The sequence below is a fragment of the Montipora foliosa genome, chromosome 3 (assembly GCF_036669935.1).
Source record: "Montipora foliosa isolate CH-2021 chromosome 3, ASM3666993v2, whole genome shotgun sequence".
Classification (NCBI taxonomy): domain Eukaryota; kingdom Metazoa; phylum Cnidaria; class Anthozoa; order Scleractinia; family Acroporidae; genus Montipora; species Montipora foliosa.
The window spans coordinates 24900379-24914806 of NC_090871.1; the positions used below are offsets into that span (position 1 = coordinate 24900379).

Here is a 14428-nt window from a genome sequence, read left to right on the forward strand (position 1 = left end):
TCCAAACGTTTTCTTTTGTTTCGGTGGAAAAGCAAGGGTACTGATCACGTGAGTGAAAACACTCTATAGGCCATTTACGAAATATCAATATTCAGCTTGATACTAAGGCAAAGAGGACAGAAACAATAGAAACAAGTTAAAACATATAAGCACATCATCCACTTTCCTTTGTCTTTGTCCTCTAAACCTCTCTTTCAAGCTGAATTTTAATATATCGAAAGTGGCCTATTGATCCGCTTAGTGATGATCCCTTAGTGATTGGTTTAAAAATCTCGCGCCATTTTAACAGCCAATAAGGACAACCAACACCAATCGCGACTTGCATGCACGATTTTTCCCGCGCTTTGAGCAAGTTACACGGAATTGATTGGTCGCAGTAATTACTCAGGTATTAGTTTTACGACACTCAATTGAAAACCACACTAAAAGTAAACTATGTGGTTTCAGTAAAACCGGGAAAAAAGAATACCTTCCTTTTGTTTTTAAACAGGAACGCCCGGGAGGGGACATTCACAAAAACCTCAAACAAAAACATTGTTTATTGCATCGCTGTTCCATTGAATTCAATGACTTTGCATCGGCTCAGAAGTACTTTATCTCGCAGTACAGCATGTCTCCGCACAGAGACCCAATCAGGAGCCGATCTTTATAAACAATCGCCGTAGTTGCGCCAGACAATTCCTTTCCATCATTCATGTAAGCCTCACGAAGTTGATAGCTAGGGAAACCTATCCCAGATGTAGCTGACTCTCCAAGCTGCAACATCAGGACTTGAGACGAACTCCGATGGCTAAGGTTGTTAGCGTGCTCAACAAATTATGAGAGCTGAGGAATCCCCGCTAACCACAAATTTCCCGTGATGGGATCCCTATTGATATTATCTATCATCGTTCCAGCTTTTATTGTCTGTTGAGAAAAACATTTATCAAGTAAAATGTTTGAGAAACGTTTGCCTTGTCACAATGAATCACCTTTTTGGAAAAAAAAAAGTATGCAATTTTTATTTACATTGTAAGGTCGACATAAGTGTATTTACACAGGTTTCCGTTTTTACCTAAACCTATTTTCCCTCAAACTATGAAATACTTTTGTTGTCAGTTGTCTTAAACGTCAAATACACAAAACCAAATACACAAAACACTACGACGTAAACAACTGGCATATGCCTTTGAGAAGTGTCTAAATTAGTGTCTACACTAAAACAAAGCGTTTTCAAAACCATGTGTCTTAAAAATGTTCCCTCAATCACCTCCCTGCTTTTGTGAGGCTGCACTACCGAGGCTTGGGTTATGAATAGTACCTTCTTTCGAACACATTTTGAAAAAAACGGGCCGCATTTTTCAGACATTTTACAGCGAACAATAGGCGAAATGGAGAAATCGCTCAAATGTTTCTCAGCAAACAAACCCTCCTCTCTGCTCCCCCCTCCATTCATACACCACCTGCTCATTGCGTCCACAACTTGTACGTAACCTTCTTTTTGCAACCGAAACAAATGACCATTTTTAAAGTGCTACTATGACAAGAATCGCATCTTTCCAATCTAAGCCATTTTGGACATAAACACGTAGTCTGTACAAAAGAAGAATGCTATTTACCATTTTCAAATATCTCTTTTTGTTCCAGAGATATTCAAGTTTTTAAAATATGCAAATGAACCAATGGATGACGTCATAAACTCAACTGAAGTGTTTAACTTAGTTGTAATATTGATGATATTACTCGCCTTTCTTATAATTTTAGCTTTTTAACTCTTATATTTGTATTCACAGTTTTATTTTTTGAGGGCCACAAGTTTATTAGCCTTTGGCTATTAAGTGTTCAACCCTGAGGGTCGTTAAATAAAGTCTTCATTCATTCATTCATTCATTGTGACATGGACCCTTTTAAACGAGGACAACCCTTCCTCTCTCTGAAATAGCAAATCAAGTCATATGGAACAATCGGTTTATTTGTATCGAATCTAAGTCAACTTATAACAATAGGCTGGTTGATCTTGGAATTGTTAAAATTGGAGATCTCTGCGACACAAGGGGAGAGTTGAGCACTTCCTACTTTTCAGTCTCTTTGCTGCTTTTCCGCAAGAATGGTGCAAAGTATTAAAACCAGATAAAACCTCTGTCTCCTCAAAAACAAATGAACTAATCTCAAATGATTTTTATTTACGTTTTGAAGGGGAAAAAGTTGATTTCTGAAGTCTACAATCGAAGTCATTATATGAAAGCTTTGTTTCTAAGATATCTACTACACTATAGTAAATAGAGGGGAATGGTTATGAAAAACGACAAATTTCTTTGTTGTCGGTTTTTGTTCTCTTTTTTAGCCTTGACCGTGCACAAAACACAATAGTTGTTTACTCCGTACTGAGGAACTAACCAATAGAAATGTGTCGGTTACGTAATTCATGCATAGTGTATGAGCGCAAAACAAAAGATTGTGCACGGTAGTGGACTTTCCAACCAAAGCTTGGCAAAAGATCTTTGGCAACAAATCCCATTTCACTTTTATTAAAGATGTCAACCAATTTGCTTTCCCCTAAACTATGAAAAACTATCTCTTTTCTCAGGAGCATTAAATTATGTCAAACATTTTTCACGGCTGACCTTTTTCTTGTACGTTTTGTCTCTCTTCTCTTGCAAAGATCGATTCGACGTCAGTGAGATGAAGGCTGACTAGTTTACCTCGCGGTTTTTTTAGCATTCATACACTAAACTTCTACCAATGACACCTAGTAATGTTATATATTCCAATAGTCTAGTTTGTTGTACCTTTTCTTGAATTGCAATCAGGAATAACGTAAAATGGTGTTGTTGTTGTTGCTGTTGTCGCTGTTATCGTTGCCGTAGCCATCGTCGTTTCTTAAACTCTCTGTAATTTACCATAATCAACTCGTTTGAAAAAAGAAAAACCATATTTTTCGTGTTGCACTCTCCACCGACCCAGCAACAAAGAATCTTTAGAAACTAACCTCGCCATTCGCCCATTAGAGCAGTTTTCAAATGACTGTCGAAAGGATTTGTCGAAAGTAAAGGCGCCATTACAATAGAGTGTTTTCACGTGACGTCACGGCGGCCATGTTGGTGTCCCTAAACAATAGAACGGCGGCCATGTTGTTGTCCCCAACTAATCATCCGGGAATTGAGCTCTATTATCAGGCAAACGTTTTCTTTTGTTTCGGTGGAAAAGCAAGGGTACTGATCACGTGAGTGAAAACACTCTATAGGCCATTTACGAAATATCAATATTCAGCTTGATAGTAAGGCAAAGAGGACAGATACAATAGAAGCAAGTTGAAAGATATAAGCATATCATCCACTTTCCTTTGTCTTTGTCCTCTAAACCTCTCTTTCAATATGAATTTTAATATATCGAAAGTGGCCTATTGATACACTTAGCGATGACCCCTTAGTGATTGGTTTAAAAATCTCGCGCCATTTTAACAGCCAATAAGGACAACCAAAGCCAATCGCGACTTGCATGCACGATTTTTCCCGCGCTTTGAGCAAGTTATACGAAATTGATTGGTCGCAGTAATTACTCAGGTATTAGTTTTACGACACTCAATTGAAAACCACACTAAAAGTAAACTATGTGGTTTCAGTAAAACCGGGAAAAAAGAATACCTTCCTTTTGTTTTTAAACAGGAACGCCCGGGAGGGGACATTCACAAAAACCTCAAACAAAAACATTGTTTATTGCATCGCTGTTCCATTGAATTCAATGACTTTGCATCGGCTCAGAAGTACTTTATCTCGCAGTACAGCATGTCTCCGAACAGAGACCCAATCAGGAGCCGATCTTTATAAACAATCGCCGTAGTTGCGCCAGACAATTCCTTTCCATCATTCATGTAAGCCTCACGAAGTTGATAACTAGGGAAACCTATCCCAGATGTAGCTGACTTTCCAAGCTGCAACATCAGGACTTGAGACGAACTCCAATGGCTAAGGTTGTTAGCGTGCTCAACAAATTCTGAGAGCTGAGGAATCCCCGCTAACCACAAATTTCCCGTGATGGGATCCCTATTGATATTATCTATCATCGTTCCAGCTTTTATTGTCTGTTGAGAAAAACATGTATCAAGTAAAATGTTTGAGAAACTTTTGCCTTGTCACAATGAATCACCTTTTTGGAAAAAAAAAAGTATGTAATTTTCATTCACATTGTAAGATCAACATAAGTGCATTTACACAGGTTTCCGTTTTTACCTAAACCTATTTTCCCTCAAACTATGAAATACTTTTGTTGTCACTTGTCTTAAACGTCAAATACACAAAACACTACAACGTAAACAACTGGCATATGCCTTTGAGAAGTGTCTAAATCCCGACCCCTCCCCCCCCCCCTCTAAACTTTTTCGTTTGACTACACTAAAACAAAGCGTTTTCAAGACCATGTGTCTTAAAAATGTTCCCTCAATCACCTAACTGCTTTCGTGAGGCTGCACTACCGAGGCTTGGGTTATGAATAGTACCTTCTTTCGAACACATTTTGAAAAAAACGGGCAGCGTTTTTCAGACATTTTACAGCGAACGATAGGCGAAATGGAGAAATCGCTCCAATGTTTCTCAGCAAACAAACCCTCCTCTCTGCTCCCCCCTCAATTCATACACCACCTGCTCATTGCGTCCACAACTTGTACGTAACCTTCTTTTCGCAACCGAAACAAATGACCATTTTTAAAGTGCTACTATGACGAGAATCGCATCTTTCCAATCTAAGCCATTTTGCACATAAACACGTAGTCTGTACAAAAGAAGAATGCTATTTACCATTTTCAAATATCTCTTTTTGTTCCAGAGATATTCAAGTTTTAAAATATGCAAATGAACCAAGGGATGACGTCATAAACTCAACTGAAGTTTTTAACTTAGTTGTAATATTGATGATATTACTCGCCTTTCTTATAATTTTAGCTTTTTAACTTTTATATTTGTATTTACAGTTTTATTTTTTGAGGGCCACAAGTTTATTAGCCTTTGGCTATTAAGTGTTCAACCCTGAGGGTCGTTAAATAAAGTCTTCATTCATTCATTCATTCATTGTGACATGGACCCTTTTAAACGAGGACAACCCTTCCTCTCTCTGAAATAGCAAATCAAGTCATATGGAACAATCGGTTTATTTGTATCGAATCTAAGTCAACTTATAACAACAGGCTGGTTGATCTTGGAATTGTTAAAATTGGAGATCTCTGCGACACAAGGGGAGAGTTGAGCACTTCCTACTTTTCAGTCTCTTTGCTGCTTTTCCGCAACAATGGTGCAAAGTATTAAAACCAGATAAAATCTCTATCTCCTCAAAAACAAATGAACTAATCTCAAATGATTTTTATTTACGTATTGAAGGGGAAAAAGTTGATTTCTGAAGTCTACAATCGAAGTCATTATATGAAAGTTTTGTTTCTAAGATATCTACTACACCATAGTTAATAGAGGGGAATGGTTATGAAACACGACAAATTTCTTTGTTGTCGGTTTTTGTTCTCTTTTTTAGCCTTGACCGTGCACAAAACACAATAGTTGTTTACTCCGTACTGAGGAACTAACCAATAGAAATGTGTCGGTTACGTAATTCATGCATAGTGTATGAGCGCAAAACAAAAGATTGTGCACGGTAGTGGACTTTCCAACCTAAAGCTTGGCAACAGATCTTTGGCAACAAATCCCATTTCACTTTAATTAAAGATCTCAACCCATTTGCTTTCCCCAAAACTATGAAAAACGATCTCTTGTCTCAGGAGCATTAAATTATGTCAAACATTTTCCCCGGCTGACCTTTTTCTTGTACGTTTTGTCTCTCTTCTCTTGCAAAGACCGACTCGACGTCAGTGAGATGAAGGCTGACTAGACTACCTCGCGGTTTTTTTAGCATTCATACACTAACTTCTACCAATGACACCTAGTAATGTTATATATTCCTATAGTTTAGCTCGTTGTACCTTTTCTTGAATTGCAATCAGGAATAATGTAAAATGGTGTTGTTGTTGTTGCTGTTGTCGCTGTTATCGTTGCCGTAGCCATCGTCGTTTTTTAAATTCTCTGTAATTTACCATAATCAACTCGTTTGAAAAAAGAAAAACCATATTTTTCGTGTTGCACTCTCCACCGACCCAGCAACAAAGAATCTTTAGAAACTAACCTCGCCATTCGCCCATTAGAGCAGTTTTCAAATGACTGTCGAAAGGATTTGTCGAAAGTAAAGGCGCGATTACAATAGGAGAGAGGACAGAAAGAATAGAAACAAGTTGAAAGACATTAACATATCACACACTTTCCTTTGTCTTTGTCCTCTAAACCTCTCTTTCAAGCTGAATTTTAATATATCGAAAGTGGCCTATTGATCCGCTTAGTGATGATCCCTTAGTGATTGGTTTAAAAATCTCGCGCCATTTTAACAGCCAATAAGGACAACCAAAGCCAATCGCGACTTACATGCACGATTTTTCCCGCGCTTTGAGCAAGTTACACGGAATTGATTGGTCGCAGTAATTACTCAGGTATTAGTTTTACGACACTCAATTGAAAACCACACTAAAAGTAAACTATGCGGTTTCAGTAAAACCGGGAAAAAAGAACCCCTTCCTTTTGTTCTTAAACAGGAACGCCCGGGAGGGGACATTCACAAAAACCTCAAACAAAAACATTGTTTATTGCATCGCTGTTCCATTGAATTCAATGACTTTGCATCGGCTCAGAAGTACTTTATCTCGCAGTACAGCATGTCTCCGCACAGAGACCCAATCAGGAGCCGATCTTTATAAACAATCGCCGTAGTTGAGCCAGACAATTCCTTTCCATCATTCATGTAGGCCTCACGAAGTTGATAACTAGGGAAACCTATCCCAGATGTAGCTGACTTTCCAAGCTGCAACATGAGGACTTGAGACGAACTCCGATGGCTAAGGTTGTTAGCGTGCTCAACAAATTCTGAGAACTGAGGAATCCCCGCTAACCACAAATTTCCCGTGATGGGATCCCTATTGATATTATCTACCATCGTTCCAGCTTTTATTGTCTGTTGAGAAAAATATTTATCAAGTAAAATGTTTGAGAAACGTTTGCCTTGTCACAATGAATCACCGTTTTGGAAAAAAAAAAGTATGCAATTTTTATTTACATTGTAAGATCGACATATGTGTATTTACACAGGTTTCCGTTTTTACCTAAACCTATTTTCCCTCAAACTATGAAATACTTTTGTCGTCACTTGTCTTAAACGTCAAATACACAAAACACTACGACGTAAACAACTGGCATATGCCTTTGAGAAGCGTCTAAATCCCGACCCCTCCCCCCCTCTAAACGTTTTCGTTTGACTACACTAAAACAAAGCGTTTTCAAAACCATGTGTCTTAAAAATGTTCCCTCAATTTTCACCTCCCTGCTTTTGTGAGGCTGCACTACCGAGGCTTGGGTTATGAATAGTACCTTCTTTCGAACACATTTTGAAAAAAACGGGCCGCGTTTTTCAGACATTTTACAGCGAACAATAGGCGAAATGGAGAAATCGTTCCAATGTTTCTGAGAAAACAAACCCTCCTCTCTGCTCCCCCCTCCATTCACACACCACCTGCTAATTGTGTCCACAACTTGTACGTAACCTTCTTTTCGCAACCGAAACAAATGACCATTTTTACAGTGCTACTATGAGTAGATGTGCCCCACAATAGGAGCATACCAGTTTTGTTACCATGGCAACATACTGGGTTCCAGACCTCCCTGATATTAAAGACTTTGCAGGCCATCTTTGGCTTTCTACTTTGATATTTGCCAATGGTGCCTAATCTGCATGATCCTGCAAGCATGTAGATACGTCAGGTCGAGTTTGTGGCCTTGTTAAATGAGTTTTTAGCTTATGATTACCAAAAATATTGAAATCAGGTTGGAGGGGCTGGAAAAGAGTGAGTTGCCATGGGAACCAATATTTTTATAGCCATACGTGTGTTGACTGTAGAACTATTAGTCCACCCTCAAGTTTCAATGGTCTCTGCTACAAATTGACCGAGATAGGTCTAATTATATACTTGATGTTATATTGGGTTGAATCAATGACGTCATCAGTCCCCTCCACATTTTACACATTTATCAAACTTAACTACCTTATTGGTATTAATTTTCGCGTCGCTTTAATTTCGCGATTTTCGCGATTTAAAAAAAAATCGCGAACTTAAAGCGACGCGAAAAAAAAATCCCGCAAAATTCAATGTCGCAAAATTTAATACCCTCCTATATTCCTAGTTTTCTCAATTTAATGAAGAAACACGCCTACGTATAATGTGTGCAAGCTGTAATGTGAAAGTATAATGTGTGAAGAAAACAGTGATCAAGAAGAAAAGATGAAGAAAACAGTTTAACAATCAAATTTCACTATCTGTGTTGCTGTGAACCTCTTCATCTGTATCGCCATCGTCATCTAAGTTCTTTCAGCACCTCTTTTGTTCAGTCATCGAAATTGCCATCCATCCCGGGTTTTTTGTAATTTGAAACAACAATCTGTTTATACTTTTCAAGTATTGCCTTGTTCCTTTCGGTAAGATCCATCTCCGCTGTAACTTGTACCGGAATTTCCAATCCTCCTTGCACTAGGGAAGATCCTCTGTGGTTCTTGCCGATGACTTTAGCGCAAACAGCCCCTCCTTTGAGAAGGGATAAGCGTGTTGCTCTGGAAATTTCTCTGGGCAAGTGACCAACTGCAGAGTTAGTCCTGTTCCGGGACTCCCTCTTACCCCGCCCTGAAAATGGGCCTGGAACCCAGGCGGGAAAAGAGAGAGTCCTGTATTACTTGCAGGCGCATGCTCGGAATGAGCCAATCATATTGCATTAGATGCCAGACTGGATATGTAAATAAAGGGAACCTTGAAACTCCGACAAAAAATCGTATATGAAAATTACTGTGTGATTCGCAGTGTCAGGAAAATTGTGCCTCGTCGTGACCAAACGAGGAGAAAAACCCCGATCGCAGTGATGTTGGAAAACTAACGACTAAGAGAAGATCGCAATAAATCGATGCAAAGGCTGAACTAGTAAATATAACATAGGATTTCACTAAGCGACAAAACAGCTCGGAGTCAGAATTTCATATTATCTGCAGTACTTTACCTCTAACAGTGAGTTCCAGAAGGAAAGTGTTTTTAAGTAGCAACAATAAAAGCAAGGTGACACACGCTTTTAAGAAGCATTTTCCATTCTTATTAATTAATATTCACGAAATCGTGACAATTAACGTCCGAATAATCGGGGGACAGCTATTCTTAGAGTTATTTTCGTAGAGTTATGTCGTAGAGTTAGAGTTAATTAAGTTTCCAAAATCTTGAATTCAGGATTTTGGCAGTCCAAAATCTTGAATTCAGGATTCTGGAAGTCGTTAACTCTAACTCTAAGTCATAACTCTACTGAAGTGTAACTCTATTGATAGTTAACCTCGAATATTAATTGATGTTTGACTGTGGATATGTATGTCTAAATTTAATAGGAACATTATTGCTTCATCATTGCGTTATCAACACAAACTGGTATGCAAAGAAACAAATAGTCCAGGTTGTGATTCAATTTCGTTTAACTTTTTATCTAACTTCATCAGGAATAATGCTCAGTTTTTCTGTCATGCAATCGTCTTTTAGTTTTTCCGATATAAAAATCATTGCAGTCTCAACAGGCAGCTCTACATAAAACCTTAGCCATTTGGCCACGGCCTCAAGTCTGTCCTTGTAAGGAAAGAAAGATTTAATGCGACAAGTGCTGTGAGAAAATTATTCTAGGGAAAAACTAATAGTCTGAGTAAATTACTCTACTCTAATTACTCACAAAAAAATACTCTGTTTGTAACCGGTGTTTGTGTATTATTCCTGATAAAACTGAGAGTATTTACGACATTTTTTACTTGACTGTTTTATATTGGGTATCCAAACAATTTGTCCCCGATTTTGAAAAAAAATGGTAGGCCTAAACTCCTGAAACAATCACAGTTTCAATAATTACTGTGCAACTCACTGGATCAGTGCAATTATCACATAACTAGATCGACAGAAGTAATGAACACTAAATAAGAGTTCCTTACAGTATATTTGTAAGTTTCAAGGAGTCTCGGGAGAGCAATTACATCATGCAGCTGTTCAGTTGGGTTTCGGGCACGAAAGTCCATACTTTCATATGTCATCCATCTGATCTTCCACGATTGGGACTCACGATAAGAAGGACTGATTTACAATTTACATCGGACTCGGATCGAAGAAAATCGAAACATAATAAAGGAAAAACCATGTAGCAAACAGACTTGCCAAATCCTGTTGAAGGTTTAACAAAACCATCATTACCGGTAACGACTACATGAATAGCTTGCAGTTGTTCCGCCTTAGGCAGAAAGGAAAAGTGGCATTTCTTAAACGCGAGATCAATTGCCTCCAGAAACTTGGCGTTATAATTTCCTTTCACATTATCCCCATGTATCCAGTGTAAAAGCACTCGGAATAAACTATGCCCAAATAAGGAATCTTTTTCCCAAATATGGTTTTTCCCCCAGTTTTGGGGGAAAAAATGGCGTCATTCCGAGCATGCGCCTGCAAGTAATACAGGACTCTCTCTTTTCCCGCCTGGGTTCCAGGCCCATTTTCAGGGCGGGGTAAGAGGGAGTCCCGGAACAGGACTACTGTAGAGTCGGCAAGACGGCCTCGAAGGCGCTTCGTCGCGGCAATAGCATAGCGATCGTAAAAGTTATTTCTCTCGTAGCAGCAATTGCTCTCCAACAATCGGACTCCAAACCTCTTTATAAACGTGAAACCCGCGGAGACCGCACTTAAACGAATACGTGATAGACCCACTGTGATCTCTGCTCGCCATTGTAATCTGGTGTGTTTGCTGTTCCACTCCGTGGGTGGTCTGTTGCAGTTTATTGTATTGTGATAGCTAACACGTATCTGTAAACTGAGATTGTTGAACCAACAACAATACACAATAACCTTCCTGTTCCTTTTATTGGCGTGACAGCGCTGGGAAGACGGCCACGTTCTGGTTTAAGTTTCTTTGGTGAAATGTCCTTGTTTCGTTGTGGTTTCACAGTTGAAAAGAAAAACATAACGGAACGTCCACACAATTCTGATGCCTCTGAAGATCTGGAAATTGTCCAAATTCAGTCTGCTCCGGCCTACTTTCCAAGCCAAGAAAGCACTTCCTTGGGCAATGTCGAATATCATGCTGTGGAATCGTCCGTTGCGAGCTTGGCAAATCCTCACTCGACTGAAGGTTCCTTGGCTACTTCAGCAGCACAAAAACGTGGAAAATGCCAACACTATTCGGCTGAAACACGCGCCAAGATCGGGAAATATGCCAGTGAGAATGGTAATTCGAAAGCCATCAATCATTTCAAAGAGGAACTCCCAACATTAAAGGAAAGTACTGTAAGAACTTTCAAGCAGGCTTGCGAGAAGAGACTACGCGAGGAAAAGAAAAAAAGGTAACATAGGCGCGACTATCACTGCTATCCCTAGTGACACCCGTGGGCGGCCACCAATACTCCGTGACCTCGACAGTAAATTAATCTCTCTTCTTAAGAGCATTAGAAGCAGAGGTGGAGTAGTTAATTTCTGTGTCGTGAAGGCAACAGTGCTGGCGCTTCTTGATTGTAATAAGACGCCATATTTAAGATAATTTGAGCCTAAAGTGACTTGGGTGAAATCCATTTACAGGCGCTGCAATTTTACTCGCCGAGCGGGAACAACCAATCGTCCTCCAGTTCCCAGAGGAATGTTTGAAGAATGTAAGCTTACATTTCTCACTGACATTAACAAGTTGATGACAGAGAACAAGATTCCTCCTGAGTTGGTGTTAAATGAGGATCAAACTCCTTGCTCGTATGTTTCCGTCGGGAGAATGACGATGGCTGCAAGATTCCAATTAACCAAACATCACTCTCACCTTTGTTATGACTTTATCAGGAGAATTTTTACCCATGCAAGTCATATACCAAGGAAAAACAACAGCCAGCCAACCAAGAGGTTTTAAATTCCCCAAAGGATTCGCGATTTCCCAGAATCCGAAACATTACCCTAAAATGAACATGAAACTCTAACCTTGATAGATAAAGTAATTGCCCCGTATGTCGAGAGGAAAAGAAAGGAGCTCGAACTGGCACCGACTCAAAAAGCTCTGCTGATCTGGGATGTGTTTAAAGGCCAAAAAACCGCAAAGGTTTCGAAGAAATTGGCATCGCTAAATATTACGATTGTGTCGGTGCCCGCCAACATGACCCATTTCTTTCAGCCTCTGGACCTCACCGTCAATGGCGAGGCCAAGAGATTTATGAAGGACAAATGAGTTTACGGACATGGTACTCGAACGAAGTAAAGCAGCAAATAGAATCGGGAGGCGACAGCACTGATGTTAACGTGGATCTGAGACTAACAGTCCTAAAGCCACTTCATGCCGTCTGGTTGGTGGACCTTTACAACCACCTGACTACTCCTGTGTGAGTGCGACCCATCGCGAAAGGATGGAAGAAAGCCGGGATCTCTGACCTTTCAGATGGACAAACGGATCTCCCTTCAGAAGACCCGTTCACTGACATTGAGCTCGCCCTAGAAATTAAATAGAGGCCCAAAACTTTATGCCAATGGTACCAAGGTACAATGTAAATATGTATGCAATTGCAAAGAACGTTAAGCATGATGATAATGTCTTTGACTATGCCTAATGGCACAGATGCGGTTTCTATAGTTTAATTTGGTTATGTTATGAGTTGATGATTTTCAGCAATAAGAAGTGTAAAATAATAATAAAATTCTCGAAATATGTTTTCTTTTTCATTTTCGCGAAAATTAATTCCCTAAGAAAATAGTTTTGCACCCAAATCGCTAAAATAAAGACCCAAGAAATATGCTGACCATTTTTTCGCGAAATTAAGTGCCCGCGAAAATTAGTACCAATAAGGTATCTGCAGAACCAATGCAGATATTTGCAAACAGTAAACAGCGTTTTTAATCTTTCTTGGTATTCTATGTGATATACCTAAAAAATCAAGGGATAAAAATTTGATCATAGTAGCACTTTTATTTAAATTAATATTACATTTGTTACTTTTTAAGTTTTTTTTGCAGAACAAAACTCTGAAAATGATATTTACGGCAGCCGAAAGCAATGAAACGACTGGCTGCACCTCTTCTTATTAGCAAATATCAAACATACCATAATACTCTTTGTATGTCCCTCCAAAAATTTTGCATAAGCATCGTTTTTATTTTCTTTTGGGACTTATAATGGCCCCAAGAGAAACTGGTAACAATGCTTATGCAACATTTTGGAGGGACAAAAAAAGAGTATTATGGTTTTTTTATATTAGCTAATCAGCGGAGCTCCTGGAGCACCATGGTTAAGAAAATGTGGTAACCCATCAATGCGAAAAATTTTGGTTTCAGCTATGACGTCATTAGCGTCCGTCCGTACATCCGGCCAACCATTTCCACGTATTCCAATGTGACCCGCATCACGAAAAAAATGGCCGCCTCAGTGAAGGGCTATACGTGGTTTGTATGTGCAAACATAATTGCTTTTTATGGACTGATCGAAATGATTTTTCACGGAAAAACCTCTGCTAAAGGATGGGACAAATATCAGAGAAACAATTTCAATTAATTTAGAACGGCAGCAGGAAAATAACTTCGAGGAATTCAGGTTAGTGGTGAATATAAACATTTGCATGCGAGCCACGATTTTGAGTACAAGTTTTTTAAATGCCAAGGTCGTCTTTTTCGCGTTGATAAAATGAGATACTCTAGGCCCCATTGCCATAAATAATTAAGTCAGAAAATTATGGTTAACTAGTTTCATAGGTCTTTGAGGGCCCATGTTTTCAACCGAACGCAAATGAGCTAGATAAATAATCCGGGAGCTCCGCTTTTAGGCTTGGCTAAATCTCTATATTAATTGGTTCGTGAACACTGCCATTTTAGTTACGGTTGAACTGTCCAAACGGCCACTTACACACTATGTTTTCAAAACTTTTGGGGACCAAAACAAATAAAATCTACTTCAACATTTTCACGTGGCTCTCACGTATCCACATAAAAATTTCAAACACGACTAAAGAAAACATCTAAGGTCTTCGTTTTCACATATCTACGTACACCAATGCGTTTCCAGAGTTCTAACGTCATTGTTTTTAAACATCCCTTACTTCGTCCGCACACTCCAAAACTGGAGCGTTCTCCTTTGAGATCGTTTTCAAAAGTTTTCATTTTCATCCGCGTTTTCGGGCGATGCAATTTACATGTAGATGATATGTTAAGGCACTATGGTTATGGCTTTGTCCACAAGAAAAGGGTTTTCTTTTCAAAATGTATACCTTTTACGCAGTTTCGGTTATTTTTCTTACCTTTATGCGAAGCTTGTCGTAATCAGATTTCCCGCGTGATAAGCTTAAGCACGCGCATTTTTGA

General features: G+C 39.1%; 1 protein-coding gene across 2 annotated transcripts in view; it reads right to left on the reverse strand.

Annotated features, from left to right (window-relative positions):
- Positions 1-2142: 2142 nt before the first annotated feature.
- LOC137997144 (serum paraoxonase/arylesterase 1-like) overlaps positions 2143-14428 on the reverse strand; it is a 28023-nt gene continuing 15737 nt past the window's right edge. Inside the window, exon 7 of one of the 2 annotated variants that reach the window (XM_068842951.1) lies at positions 2143-4060. In XM_068842951.1, the coding sequence (XP_068699052.1) occupies positions 3737-4060 (324 nt within the window). In that variant the 3' untranslated portion in view covers positions 2143-3736. Of the gene's footprint in view, positions 4061-5103; positions 7018-14428 lie in introns of those variants that run through there. The other variant, XM_068842950.1, reaches the window with a different exon arrangement.